The following is a 15,728-nucleotide window of genomic DNA, read 5'->3' on the forward strand; positions in this document are numbered from 1 at the left end:
GGCAGATGTAGCTAATAAACATACACTGTGGATATATTTCACCAAATTAGTTAGAATTTTTCAAATTATTGCTTTTTTTAAGCTTCTTTCATCACTTCAGGCCCCCAAAAATAATCCAAATACAACATTGGAATTTAAAATTACTCTTTGTTGGTGTAGATTTTGCTTCATTTTAAGAAAACAGGTTGAAAACCACAACTTTTATTTTGCATGTGATTTATTTTATAAACTCACCTGTAGCAAGAGGATAAAAAACGTAAATTAAACGTCACACCACTAAAATCACGTAAATCAGTTTAATATCAATCAATCAATAATATCAATCAGTGCCATTTATACAAAGAGTTTTCAAAACACAGAAATGTTTTATTTTAGCTAAATTTCAGTTTTTATAACTATTGACAAAAGAACAAAAGAACATTATCACACTGCACAAAGAGGGAAACACACGCTGATCACCAGCATATTTACACACACACACACACACACACACACACACACACATTCAAGATGCATTTAATTACAGGTGCTCCAACTGAATACTCTTCACACTGGATGTATGTACAGACTCTTGTAAACAAACGTGTTTTTTTTTAAATAACGTTGTGAAGAGAGATTTATGATTCGTGGCGTTCACAATAAAAACAGAGTCAGCGGTTCAGTTCTCGTCCTACGAGTCTCATTCAGGTAACTTTACTAGAGTTCATTATCATAATGTGTTAATGTGAAGGAATTTAGAGTTTAAATATGTTAATAAAACGTTGAGTTGCCGAGGTTTGACAGGTTTTGTTTTGTTGTAACAGCGGTGGAAAGTTTATTTACTCAAGTGCTTAAGTAGCATTTTAAAGTACTTTACTTGAGTATTTCTGTTTTATTCTACTTTATACGTCTATATTAGGGAAATATTTTTACTACATTTGTCTGACAGCTTTAGATACTACTTACTTTGCACATTCAGATTCAAATTTAGCTACATTTTTTACCAGCTGCCACATTAAAGTGATGATTATTGAACACATTAATAGATTATAAATAAATACATTATTCCATAATGACTTTAAGTGCAGAGCTGGAAATGTTTCAGTCCTCAGACCAGCTCACTGAGGTTTAAAACATAGATCTTACTTTTCTTATTTCATCCAATTCATCATCATCATCAACTTCTGCTGTTTATTCTGTACCTTCACTTTAAGTTTTCATCATAAATCAGTTATATTTCATTATTATTATTAATATTATTCGGGGCAGTAAGCACCAGACCGAGCACTCGTTAGGTGAAGGATAAAGTAGCCGGTGTGTCAGTGAAGGCACCACGAAGGGATGTGGGTTTCTTTTACAGGAGCAAAACGAGAGGCGACATCGATTGTGTGTTTGCTCCTGAACTGATCGATGTACTTCTGACCTGGTGCATCAGCCGCCTCTCATTGTAAGTTATAATATTCTGATTTATTTAAATGAGATTTTTTAGCCAATAAACAGGCGTTTTCATCTTCTACCAAGTACCTGCTCACTGTAATGTGTTCAATGTGGTCGGGGTCAAACGTTAAATATAATTATGTCCCAATTCTGACCTCTTGGGCTTCTGTTTCTAAAATGATTATAAAATGAATATAAAACATTCAACCCAGAGCCTGTCTGATGTTAATACTGTACAACAACACTTCTTCCACCGCTGAGCTCCAGCAGCTTCCTCTGGGTCTGTTCCAATTCTGAATGCAGGACTTTTACTTGTTTTCACTCTTTATTTGTGTCACAGAACGACTCTTCTCGAACGACACACTGTCGGCAGATGCACTAATATTATATACATTACTTCATGTTTTATGTTATAATCATAAAAATAAAAACTTGTTGCATGAGGCCCAACGTGCTCTGACTTCCGCTGCCGACCGACTACATGAAGCTGCAGCTGTGAAAGAACCAGACATTTCTCATATGATCCTGACTGCGAAGATAATGTGTGCTGATTGTCCCTGAACTGCTCACTCTCCAGGATCCTGAGGTTTTAATCCGGCTGTGAGTCGTGTGGTGTGTGTTTCCGGCTTCCTGGTCCTGAAGTGACTAAATCAGTTTGCACTCAGTGTTAAAAACCCTCCCGTGTGCGTCTATTGTGCCCAAAGCAAAGTACCTCGAACGCCTGCTGCTGCTGTGAAGTACAAAATGATGTCACGAAAAACCAATGAGACACGTAAACGATCACTGTACAAATACATTTCATATTTTACAGTTTTGTTTTGCTCCTGCTTGTGCCTTCCCGCCGGCTGGTGATGATGCGCGTGGACGCCGTGTTTACTGGATCCCTCTGAATAAACACATCGCGAACACCATGGCGAAGAGCTGCAGACACACAGAGAGAAGAAGGTAGAAAACTTAAATATATATATTATAAATGATGTTACAGGTTAAAGGTTGATTTTAAAGCACCATAATGTAACTTTTTTGTCTTAAAATAAGAGCTTCTGTATTATGTTTTTCTTTTTTCTATTTTTAATAATCATAAACATTTAACAGACTGCTTTTTTAACCAATTCAGTGTTTTCTTCTCCCTAATATTTGAATTGTTTTAATACGTTCATATGTGTTCAGATAATCAAAGTTTAGATATTAAATGATAATAAACTGTAATGTGATAAGTTATTTTAACGTAATAAAGAAGATTTTAAGTTACACAAACTCAATTTTGTAAGTTATAAAACATTTTCGATTAAGTACATTTCAGAATACAAAAATTCAAAATGAAGTCAGAAAATTTCTGAAGCTACTCGATCAAGAATTACATTTTTGCTTACAAAATTTAGTTAGTTTTACTTAAGTTTCAACATTATTTTGAGTTAAATAAAGTTTTTACAGTGTAATCTAGACTTTAAAATTAACAGTTTCATTTAATTTTCTTTCTTTCTTTAATGAAATGTTAAGATTTACGCCTGCTGTGTAAATTTTTTAAGTTTAACCTCAAAATCAAGAAGGCGTCGCGACTCTCATACGAAGCTCTGGCGACCCCTAGTGGAGGTTGCGACCCCTCAGGTTGGGAAACACTGAGGTAAATGTCTGTAAAAGTAATCCCTCAGAACTCAAACTGCTCTGAATGAAACTTTTCCAACATCTTTTTCCTGACGCTGTGGATTATTATCCAACTGTACCTTTACTCATCTTAAGAACTAACCTGTTAGGTGACACACAGTCTTCTAACCTCGGCACAGAAACAGAAACATCGCTGTCCTGAATCCTTCGTACGAAAGAAGCAATAAATGATTCATTATATTAATCAAACACAGTTCGTACCTCGATAGTCAGCACCACGATGGCCAGAGCTCCGGCTGTGTAAATGTACGTCTCAAAGTAATCCACCATCGCAGAGTAACAGCCCTGCATGAAGAAAACACAGATTATTTATCCTCAAGTCCTTAATTAATAAATTAATTAATAGTTCGTATTCATCAAAGCAGGAAACTGTTTTTAAATTAACTCATTTACAAAAAGTTCTGTTGAATTATGAAACCACATGTAGCGAGATGGCCTTCATGTCAGAGAGGCAGTTAATAATAAATAATGATATTTATTAGATAAAATTAATAAACATTAGAAGGTACATAACTCAAAAAACACATTTTGTCCCAAAGTCTCAAATCAAAGGAGGACGATGAATTTACTGTTTTAGCTCCAACACTCGGGTAGAATAAGATCTCTGCAGTTATTACTGGTTTTTATTACCTTAATCTTGTGTTTTGTTACACTGATTGTAATGTTTATTGTTATATCTGCTTTTGGTTTAAATTATATTCTTACGTGCTGTTTACTGTTTACTGTTATGATTCTGTGGCAGTGGTTCCCAACTGCCACTAGGGGTCGCTAAAGCTTCACAGGGGGAGGACTTGATTTTAATGGGTGTAAGAAAACTAAAGATATATACACAGTAGGCCGATATCTCAGCATTTTTTGTAGAGAAAACAAAATAATTTTTTTTAGAAGTTTAAAGTTTTTTATTCATTAATATATAAACGTTACAGACCTTGAACACAGTCTACATTCAGTCTGATAAACAGCCTCTTCCTGCTTTAGAAAAGTTCAAAAAACCTCAGAGCTAATTGAACAATGAGAAGTAAACACTGAATTTGTCAAAAAAGAAACAAGGTTGTGAACAACTGGTCTATGGGTACCATTATGTATTGATCATTATTATTATTATTGTTATTATTATTATTATTATTGTTATTATTATTATTATTATTGTTATTATTATTATTATAACACATGAATGCCTCAGAAATAATAATAAAATATATTTCAGGAGTGTTTTTAAATTCCCCCGCTGAGCTTTCAGGAGTTTTGAGGTGTGACATTAACACGTGTTCGAGTCTAACGACCTTGTTGTGCCTGAAGGCCACGCTGCCGCTCACGCACTGCTCCACGCTGACGTCTCCTAGGTAACCGTTCCTCTGGCAACAGGCCTCAGGGACCATCTTACTGGGGCTGAGGAGCCTGAAGAGGCTCTCCTCGAAGTCCTCGGGGCCGCTCACGCCGCAGCAGTCGAACTGTACGGAGAAATGAGAAGAGGAAACAGCACATTGTTGTCACACTGCGTTTATTATAAGGTTGGAAACAGGAGGAGGAGGAGAGGAGGAGGATTCACCGTGGTCATGATGGCGTTCCATGTGGATGTGAAGACGTCGGTGTTGTTGTGACCTTGGTAGTGGCGCTTCAGCTCCCTGCTGAAATACTCTCTGGTTAACTGAACACAGACACAAACACAGTTCAGTCCTCAGTGTGACGAAGAATCCAAAAAATAACAGCTTCATTACAGAAGTGAGTGAAGATAAATGTGGAGTATGAAGTAATAACATATAATAAATATAAGTACATTTGTGCAGTATTTTAAATATTTTAATTCCAGTTTGTTCCATTAACTCAGTTTCTTTAAGTTGTCTTTATATGATTATAAAAACATAAGCACCAGTGTGTTATGATGCCATGGATATTAAAATATTTAGCAGTTTATAAATCATTATATAAACAATTACACACTCAAGATTTGATGTTCGTCACATAGAAAACAAAAAAACTGTTGCTGACAACTTAATCACAGCATTAACAATTAGATAATTATTTTTATCATATCAGTCAGATGTTGACAGGAAATGGAATAATGGATCTATTAGTGGAGTAAATTCAACTTAAGTGATACCATTTGTATAAAGAAGTATTTAAGTGACTTTATTCAGATAAATTCTGTTCACATATTTTAAATAAGTTTGGAGAAATGCTGCATTATATACTTACTAATATACCAAAGTTATCAGACACTTGAGTTACAGCTACTCAGGTCAAATATTTTATATGTTTAAATTGTTTCAGTTAATAAACTTTAACGATTAGCGAACTTATTACATTAAACGTACAGTTTGTCTCTGTAGTTCCTGACCTGCAGGATATTAACTGCCCCAAATAAAATAATAAAACACTCATCAAACATTAATGTGCCTCCCTCACAACCGTTGAGTCAAACACTGGAGGAGCGACAAACAGCCATTCACTGTGAATTCAACCGTATGAAGTTATACAGACACTGAAACTGCACTGAGAGCTGTACAGTAATGTTTATATCACAGGTCAGTTTGTGCTCCTCACACACTCCCTGAGCAGTGTGTGTGTGAGGCGGACTCACAGTGACATTATTTATTTTACTGTCTGTAGTTTAAAGTCTGACGAGGGGAACCGGTCCAGAAACTGTACTCACGTGCTCCCTGAAGAGGAAGGCCAGGATGGCGGCCGCCAGCTCCGCCAGGAAGATGAAGAGGATGAGCATGAAGAACTGAGGAAGGACAACAGAAGTCACAGCGTTACAGAGAACTTATGGAAGTCAGACTTTGTTGCTCTAAACACAATAAACAATAAAGAAAATGACAGAAACATACAGGAGTTAATATAATATATATATATAATATAATAATAATAACCTGTCCATTGAAATAAAGGATGAATGTAGTTTTATACTGACTGTTACATTCACCTCCTCTAGGTGGCAGACTTGTATTGTTTTACTCTGGTTTTACATAACAAACAGGATGTAATGGAGGATGGACTCATAACTCATAAATATAAAGTGTTTATTAAATGAAGCTGATGTAAGACGAACAATAACAGACTGATTTAGATTCTTGAGGATGTTTTTGTATTAAAGGGTTAAAGAGATAATTAACATATGATAAATAAACATATATAAAAACCCACACCAACTTTCCCTTTACATCCAACAACACAAATCTAGAACGTTAAAATATCTCACTCCCCCCCTCCACAACACAAACACCTCCACTCAATCCAATCCAAACCCAAAAAAACAAAACCCACAAAAAATTTAAAAATTAAACCTCACCACAAATTCACCACAAATAATTAAAAAAACCCTATATTATTATTCTTTATGGATTAAATACACAGTGGTCGGCACTAGTGGAGGCAGATGTGTTTGGATGTTCATATGTTTGTATTTCTATTAAAGGATATTTATTGTGTTATTTGTGGAAGGTTTATGTTTGTAGTTCATGTGCAATACGATATAATTTATTTGAACTAAAACCCCAAAACTGGAACATTTTAAGTATCTAACTCAGTTTAAAAACATTCCTGATTAAGTGTTTTTTTGTTTGCACAGGACAAATAAAGATTAGAAAATTAAGCGAATCAATTAATCAGACTTTATTTGTATTTTTGGCACTTTTTATACAAGAAAAATAAACAATAAAAATAAACTAAATTCAAACACCAGTTGAGGAAAAATACTGAAGGCAGAATTAAAAAAAGATTCAAATGAAGAATAAGAAATATTTACTAAATAAAGCTCCGTCAGCTAATTAAACTATAAATAAATAATTAAACAGAGTAATGCAAAATAATAATAATAATAATAATAATAATAATAATAAAATAGACAAATAAAAAAGTAAATAAAAATCAATTAAAAGTCAGAATAAAAAGTCTTGAGTTTAATTTTAAAGTGTCAAAAATCTGCTTAATCAACAATGTTTGTAAATAATTCAGTTTCAAGTTGTCAGGTTTTACAGTTCATTAGGTTTGAGTCATTAACATCATACAAACATTAAACATTAAACCATTAATTCAGTATTTTCTACCAGATTCCAGTATCTCTGCTCTCATTGTGATTCAGTGTCGACTCCTCGAGCTGAAACTGATCTAATTAATTCATTAGAAGACGATTGCGTCACTACAGAGGTTCTCTGCTCTCGCTGTCTGACAGTCGATCAATAACAACATGAAACGGATCAACATCAGAAGAACATTTCTCCTTTAACAAGCTGATGATTCATTTCATCCATCACTTCACACAGCTCGAGATATTATATTTCATATTATTGGATTATAATTATTGACCCATTAATGAGTTCATTGACTTAATGTTACAGCTGGTTATAGTGGAGGTCAATATGTAACATGTCCTCATTAAACAGTGTATAAACTCTATGTTCTCTATGTAGTTCTGTTCTTCCATTATCCCAAATGTTTCCAACAATGTTCAAACTCAGAGAAATCTGTCATTTTATTCAGGTAACGCTGCGTTTCACCGGTCGCCTGTCGATGGCGTCATATCCCCTTTGTGCCTGCGTCAGCGTTGTGGTTGTCTGTCAGAAGCTGTCATACATTGACTGTTGATCCAGTCTGAAGCCACATTGTTACCATCCACTGTTTAGATCTTGGTGCTTTTTAACTCTAGATTTGAACCGGATGAAGGATTTTAGTCATCAGACGTCTGGATCTTAAGTTATCAGAGAAACAAGCTGAGCTAACGTTAGCAGCAGCTCGGCTCGCAGCCCCTCCGGGACGTCCTTTGTCTGTCCAACAGCGTGGGAGAAGCAGTGATTGTTAAGGTGGAACTGCTTTATTCAGTGTGTTTAAGGTGGAACTGCTTTATTCAGTGTGTTTAGTGGTTTTAATCAGCGGGTCTGTTTGTGTTGGAGAGGAGGAGACCTCTGTGGATCATTGGGCTCCCGGTAGAAACCTCCTGAACCATGAACACTGAAGGAATCCTAACCGGGAGAAGCTGACTGCAATGACGCCAATGGTGGTGAAGACAACAACTCCCATGATCCCACGCTGCTCCACCACCTCATCTAACTTCTTTTCTTATTGCTTTGAGGTGAGAGGCCTCCTATAGCAGCAGAAATGACATACTGTATGTTTAACAATGAAACCAGACTCACGAAGAGCAGCAGACATTTGTTCTCTCTGATGGCTCCGCAGCAGCCCAGGAAGCCCAGCAGGAACAGCATGGCGCCCATGGCCAGGATGACGTAGACCCCGGTGAACAGCAGAGGGTTGGCCGCCACGATCTCCCTGAAGCCCATCGGGTCCAGCAGCACCCAGACGCCGACACCCAGCAGGAAGGAGCCGCCCAGCTGGGACAGAAAGGGTTAAATATTCACTCAATATGATGCTGAAACTGATCAGCCTCTCTCAATAATGAGTGCTAATGATGTAATTACTTATTTTCTTTAAATATGCCCTGTTTTATGTTTGTTTTTTGTCATTTTTTCTACTTTAATTTTTAGTTTTCTTCACTGTATTAAGGAAAATCCCTATAAAAATATTGTTGATGAAAATGTGGGATGAACAGCTTTATAATGAAGCACTGTAGTGCTGCAGAGACACCAGACAGATTAAATCTTGTTCTCCAGATGTTAGAAAATTTGTTTTAAAGTATTATTTAAGTCTATTAAAGTATATATAAGTAAATATATTCCAATTTGTTCCATGTTTTTAAACTTCTTCCCCGTTTTCCTGGTATATTTCTCAGGAAACGGGAAGTTTGGATTAAACTTTAACGTTCATGATGAATTGTATAAATGGAGATATTATATAATTATATATTATATTATATTATATTATATTATATAAAGTACTCTGTGGTCGGACATGTTGAAGCCTGTTTTATATTGAGAAACAAACTAAAGAGAACTCACAAAGATGAAGAAGTTGAAGATGAACATGAGGTACTTCATACAGCTGAGGCAGTCCCCCTCCATGGCTGAGCCTCTAGCTGACACCTCCCCCTGCCCCTGTGGACACACACACACACACACATTGTAAAGAGAATGGTTATTATGTTATTAATTATAAACAATGACAAAAACTGCACAGTGAGATCAATAAATATTTCTTTAATACTAATAATAATAAAAAACTATAGGCCTACAGGAAGTTGCCCCAGTGTTAGTATGTTACAAATTAAAAGCATAGAACTACAGTGAATGCCGTAGTGGATAGTCAGCAACAGAATCTGGATCCATATCTGATCAGCACTGTTTGACAGTTTGATCTGAGTTTGGTGCGTTGAGCTGGACGGACTCACTGAGAATGAGCTGTCAATCACAAGGTAGCCCCGCCCTAAAGCATACCCTGCTTTATGGTCTGTTTTACTCTAAATGGGACCATCAGTTACTAAATGAACATCATGCTGTATGGAAGAAGACTGAAACTAGAGACTGAGACCAGAAACTCATCAGGAAACTGTTTACTGAGCTCATAAATCAACTGAGAAATCGACTCATTTCTCCATAAGACTGAATGGTATCTGTGTGTTATTGCAACCAGTGGAGCCGCCCCCTGCTGGTTGTTACAGAGACTGCAGGTTTAAGACACTTCACAGACCCGGAGCCGCCATTGTTTCCTGCTACAGACGACTCGAAACTGAGCAGCCAATGAGAGCAGCTCAACTCTCAGTGCGTCACCTCCGCTGGCTCCGACAAAACCGTCACGGCGACGACCGTAACGCCAAACTGGAGGCTTCAAACACGGGACTCCACAAACCGACGGGTGACGCCACGATAGGTTGGCTGCAGCTCCCCTAATATTCAAATCCAAAACGTCGAGTTACTCCAGTCATTTCAACATGAACAAGAACCAACATGAGAAAGTCAGAGTGTCATCTGCAGCTGATATCAACACACACACACACACACACACACACACACACACACACACACACACACACAGGACAGAGAAAAGCAGGATGACACATCGGCAGTAACAGTTTTTGTCAGTTCTGGGCGACGTGACACTGACAGCCTGTCCCTGTAGGATCATTTGACACATGGAGGGACGTTGGCTGCTGCTGGAGAGGACATGTTGATGTAAGTGGGGCCATCAGTGGGGGTGTGAAGAGGACCAACTGTGCACTTATGGTCCCTGATGGTGTTTACCAGTTAAAACGAACATACAGCCACCTGTCACATGTGAGGAGGGGACGGCGAGCGGCTTTAGTCTGATAGCGAGAAGGGTTTCGCTTGCTATGTCCAATTTAAGCTTTTTTTAAAAAATAATATCAAACATTGTGTCCAGTTTGGTTTGAGGACGTTTCAGTTCTTCATCATTAATCGCTGCTCCTGTATCCATTATTATATATAATATTCTTCTATTTATTAAGGGAACAAGACACACAGCCCGTGATCCTAATACAACCTACAGAAATAAATCACGTCTGTCAGTGCTTTCTGACTTCCTGTCTGAAGTTCTCAGCTTCAAAACTCACAAATATTTACTCAAACAAGAAGAACTTGTGATTTTTTTTGTGGGACTACTTCCAGCAGCGGATTAATACACATTTGGTGCTCTAACCTTGCGGGGCAACTGGACCTGTGAGATCGTGTGAGAATCCATCTCGCCGGGCTTAAAGCTTCATCTGCCTGTTTCCCTTTTCTCGATGGAAAAGATGTTTCCTCTTTTCTCCCGACTGACTTCAGTAAGAGTTCGACTCCATTATACGGTTCATTGATCTGATTGGTTGAAGTTGGCCAGTGATAGGCGGTTATACACAGATGATTCATCCAACCTGCTGCCACCAACTAATGATTTTTAACTTGTCGTTACATGTTTATGACATTAATTTAGTTATTTAAATCTCTATATGTGATCAGCTGCCTGCTAAACGCTAACAGAAACAGCGGTAATATTGTGAATCAGAACAAGCAGCAAAGAGACTGAACATTTACTTCATTTACTCCAACACAGTGTAACATGACACAGTCTGGTTGTTCAACGCACACAATAAATAACTTCCAACTTCACTGAAACAACGATACGATGGATAACGTTAACAGTTACTGACTAATTAACTGGCTACAAACTGGCTCCTCTTCCTCCGAGTCAGAGTCCTGGTCGGAGCCGCTGGAAATCAGGTTTATTTCAGTCAAAATCAGTTTTTTGGGGGGTTTTGCGACCACTGAAAAGTGGTTTGACAGCAACTATCAACTACTAAGCTTCCAATGACGACTTCCCAGATGGTTCTGTGTAACAAAACATCTGTCACAGTCAGGTTAAGTATTCGGGGCAGCATGACAGGACGTTATTATTGACCACTGGCACAAGCAGCATTGAGTGTACAAAGAGCCCTCTCAAACTACACTCTGCACTCTTATTAAAGCACCTTGTGGCTGTATGTATGATTTCAACTCAGGTATTTTCATAAAGACGGCAGCCTTCTTGTAAAGTGCTCTCATATATAATTAATAAATTAATAAAGTCCTGATTATGGGAGAATAATGTCTTTCTTTTAAATGCCTATATGGATGGAATAAAATTACAGATCCATTTGATGGAGATTTAAAGGTCGGGTTGAATCAAACTATATATTTCATTATAGGCTTCAGTTTGTTTTCTAAAGAAATATACACATAAAGAAGGATTATTGTCTCTTAAAGCACTTTTTCCTCAGTATGTTTTCTTCACTTGCAGCGCACCGAACAAATACAACAAACACTAAAACTATTGCTACAGATCACAAACTAATAACTATGAAAAATGATATACTTCGTCTCTGCTGTTTCTCTGTTGAAAACAGACTGAAAGGTTTCTTTTATTTTATGTTTACTTACAGATTTCCAGAGAACAACTTTCATTCAATATTTCTAATCTTAAATTGTTTGTGTTTTTAGGACTCACAGCTATCAATGAGTTTCTCTCTTTGTGATCATAAACAGCTTGAAAAGAAAGAAAAGAGAAGAATAGTACCATTAAAGCTGGTTTCAGTATCACATTACGTCAATCACGATACTTTTCTTGCATTTTTTAACCAAACATCACCAAAAAAAGTGTCCCGGAGTTCAATATTCAGTCTCTGTGCCACTTTTCTTTCTCCCTAAAACACCATCTGTCCCTTGTGACTCCCAACTGTATCACATCAGATGTGTCTGAATGGGCCGAGCACTGCAGCAGGGAAATAAACGCAGGTTTTCTGTGGTGGCAGGTTAATGCGTTTCAGTCCGATCCACCAATTCTGATTCTTAAACTTAATGCTAATGCTGATGTTTATGTGGCACACTGGCTAACAAGAAAATAAAAAAAGCTCTTCAAAATGGTTGCAGACGCCTGATTTAAACCGACAGAGCGTCCCTGTCGGTGGAAAGGTCAAAAAAGGAAAAGAAATGTAGAAAAAGTAAAGTTTGGAGTTCCTTCCTGGTTGTTTTCAGGTCTCAGAGATTAAAAGCGAGGACTGAAAGCTAACAGCTGTCCTCTGCTGCTCCCATTTAACAGAGTCACCACAGCAGTTAACACCAGTAATTCCTCTTATTTACCATCTCGCTCTTTGTCTGACTTTGCCGAGCTCTCGGCTGTGTAAATGTGTATTTACGGCTAATTTGAGCGCTCTGTGTGGGGCTTTTAGTCTAATGAAGTAAAATGGTGGGTGCTCTGCTCTCACCGCAATTAAACACGGGTTTTGTGACTGCCAGTGCACTCTGGGTAATTGCTGCCTCTTTTGGGTGAGGTCAGGGTTAATAAAATAAGGGCACGTTATGGTGTGTTGGGAATCTGTCGACGCACGCACTCAGCATTATTAGCACATCTCTGTCAATCACTCGTGTCAGCGCAGTTACACGGGATTACAATTACGCAGAAAGATCTGTGATTATGAAATGAACAAAAGGAAGAGAAACAAACAAGAATCCACGAAGAGCTGTCAGAAAACAAAACATTAAAAACACAACACGCATTGTTAGCGATGTCAGAGAAATCCTGATTACACAGTCACATTTACTGCAATCACAAAACCGCTGCCATAATTACAAAGAACGGCACAAACAGACGTCTTGATTAAGCCAACAGGGGTCATAAATGAAAGTAATCACGATTTAATCAGTTATAATTAAATTACCAAGATTAAAATTAAATTTCAAATCCATAAAACAGCTGTTACAGAAGTTAAGATGTTAACATTCACACCAGCTGCACGGGAAACTTTGGCTTTCTTGCATTTCAAACACCGACCTTTCTGGAGTCTGACAGGCTTTGTAAGTGAAAACATGTATGAAGCGTAAGGGTGTAATTTTCTTTTCAGCTTAGCAGGAGACATCTCCTGGTAACTGCTGAAGTTCTTATTACAGTTTTCACCACTGAGAGAGTTCTTAAAAAGGTTTTTTTTAAAAAGGAAAATGGACAGTTTTCCACTGATGATTGATTGATGTAAATGTGGTTATGAGCGCACAGTCTTTTTTCCTTCAGTGAATCAAATGAAATGTTCATATTTAAAGAGCAACTCAGAGCTGAAACCTAAGAGTATGGGCTTTAACTTGGAATGTGTGCGATTAGTCGACTAGTTGGTTAAGTTCATGTTGTCGACGCCAGAAATAATAGTCGGTGGAACTAATTATCATATTAATGGATAACGCTGGTAAACTGCGTCTTTCCACAGCCGCCCGCCACTACCCAGGGATACATCTCCAACAGGCGGCAGTTCCTAAACTAATGCCACCGCTGGCTTTAGGAGCCATCTTTGTCGTAGTCGTAGCTTTTCCTTGAGTTACAATGACATTAAAAGCTGCAGAAAGTAACTTTTAAGAATATATTTGCTAAAACTTTCACTACATCCTGACAGTAGGACATGAGAGGGATAATCAGGTTCCTCTGGCTCCTCATAGTGCTCCTGATGGTTATTACAAGAATCCACCGGGCCTGAATGAATGAAACTATCATTCTTAGCTCTGATTGGTTGCACACAAACACAATGATGGATTCTCCAGCTCCTTAAACATCTCACAAATATACAGCATCATTTTAAAGTACCGTTCAGTAATTTCCTAAAACAGCTCCTCTCTAGTTTTAAACCAACAGAAGGAAATGGTGCATTTAGGGTCTATTTTCAGCGGCGGATTAATCCACATTTGGTGTTCTAGTGAGTGTTTTGGGGCAGCGGGCAGTTAGAGTTTAAGTAGTGAAAATAAAGCAGACAGCATTTTGTCTGTTAAAAGCACTAAAAATGTTTTTGAACTCAACACAGAAAACATGTAATTAGTATGAATTTCTCCCAAAGCAAACAAACCGACTCCATTTGATTTCTGTTTCTTCAAATCCTCAGTTTCTAAATTGTAAAGCTGTCTGCTGCAGGCTTTTTCTTCTAGATTCAGAACAGAACAAAAACAACAGATGCTGAAACTATTGCTACGGATCACAAAACTAACTATAAATTATATACTTGAAAACAGACTTTAAGGTTTCTTTTATTCTATGTTTACTTACAAATTTCCTTGCCAGAAAAAAAACAGCTTTCATTCAATATTTCTAAACTTAAATTGTTTGTGTTTTTAGAGTTTCTCTCTTTGTGATCATAAACAGCTTGTTATATTCGAGCGTCTGTCGTCTTTGTAAAGTAATTTCTGCTCAAAGAAAAGAGAAGAGCGGCACCATTAAAGCTGGTTTCATTATTACATGACATTTTCTTGCAAAACAACCACACATCACTAAAAAAAGTGTCCTGAAGTGCAATATTCAGTCTCTTTTCTTTCTCCCCAGAATACCATTTGTCCCTTGTGACTCCCAACTGTATCACATCAGATGTGTCTGAATGGGCCGAGCACTGCAGCAGGGAAATAAACGCAGGTTTCTGTGGTGGCGGGTAAGTGCTTTTTCAGTCCGATCCACATGGTAACTGTACCTTCAGCTCAGGCTGAAGTGGTGCAGAACTTGGATCTCTCAGAAATATGTTTGTACCTTAATGGTGAAAGGCTCAAGATCAGAAGGTTTGCTGCTGGCGTAAAAAGGCACAAAAATGCAGGTTTTACTCGTCCTGTACTTTCAGTTTTGAGTGTGTACAACACACAAAGACACATACACATACACTGAGTGGTGCTCAGGTCCCATTGAGCAGCTGTGGCTCCTTTCAAAAATAGGTCTGGGGGCAGCTGGGTAATTTCATGCAGCCCGACAGAGAATGGCCACAAATAATTCCCTCTCCCCGCTGCAGTCATGGAGAATCGCTCTGGTTGGATTTAATAATCAGCAGCAGTTTCCTGTGGGCTGACAGCCGAGATCCTTCAGGTGTTCGGTTTGATCGACTCACACTGGGATGGCCTCATTGTGCAGCCAGCGTCTATTAGTGTCAGTGTCTGTCTGTCTGTCTGTCTGTCTGTCTTTCTGTCTGTCTGTCTGTCTGTCTGCTGGAGACAAAGCTGATGAGAGTGAATCAATACAGTAAAACTAAAACATCGGGGTGATAATTCTCCAGCTGTCCATTGTGCAGATAAAGACATTGATCAGATCAGTGCAGCTTTAAGAAAACGGTTCAACACAAAGTGAGATATTTGGTCTTCAGCTCATCTTTAACTGTTATTAATGATAAGAGAGGTTAGTAGAGGAGTTTGGTCGCCGTCTAGTAACTGTCAGTAACTCTTTACTCAGTGAGAGATAATGTGTAACGTTTTCTGAATTTACAAGAAGGTCTGCAA

The 15,728-nt window shown here is 37.8% G+C and overlaps 1 protein-coding gene across 4 annotated transcripts in view; it reads right to left on the reverse strand.

The window, feature by feature from the left end:
• Positions 1 to 282: 282 nt before the first annotated feature.
• Positions 283 to 15,728, reverse strand: part of LOC127351173 (tetraspanin-18-like) — a 35,975-nt gene continuing 20,529 nt past the window's right edge. For all 4 annotated transcript variants that reach the window (XM_051378464.1, XM_051378462.1, XM_051378463.1 and 1 more), the window contains exons 3-9: positions 8,976 to 9,071; positions 8,217 to 8,411; positions 5,735 to 5,809; positions 4,631 to 4,729; positions 4,365 to 4,532; positions 3,283 to 3,366; positions 283 to 2,337 (exon numbers count right to left, since the gene is read on the reverse strand). In XM_051378464.1, coding sequence (XP_051234424.1) covers positions 2,290 to 2,337; positions 3,283 to 3,366; positions 4,365 to 4,532; positions 4,631 to 4,729; positions 5,735 to 5,809; positions 8,217 to 8,411; positions 8,976 to 9,038 — 732 coding nt within the window. In that variant the 5' untranslated portion in view covers positions 9,039 to 9,071 and the 3' untranslated portion in view covers positions 283 to 2,289. The remainder of the gene's footprint in view (positions 2,338 to 3,282; positions 3,367 to 4,364; positions 4,533 to 4,630; positions 4,730 to 5,734; positions 5,810 to 8,216; positions 8,412 to 8,975; positions 9,072 to 15,728) is intronic.

The sequence above is a fragment of the Dicentrarchus labrax genome, unplaced genomic scaffold (assembly GCF_905237075.1).
Source record: "Dicentrarchus labrax unplaced genomic scaffold, dlabrax2021, whole genome shotgun sequence".
Classification (NCBI taxonomy): Eukaryota; Metazoa; Chordata; class Actinopteri; family Moronidae; genus Dicentrarchus; species Dicentrarchus labrax.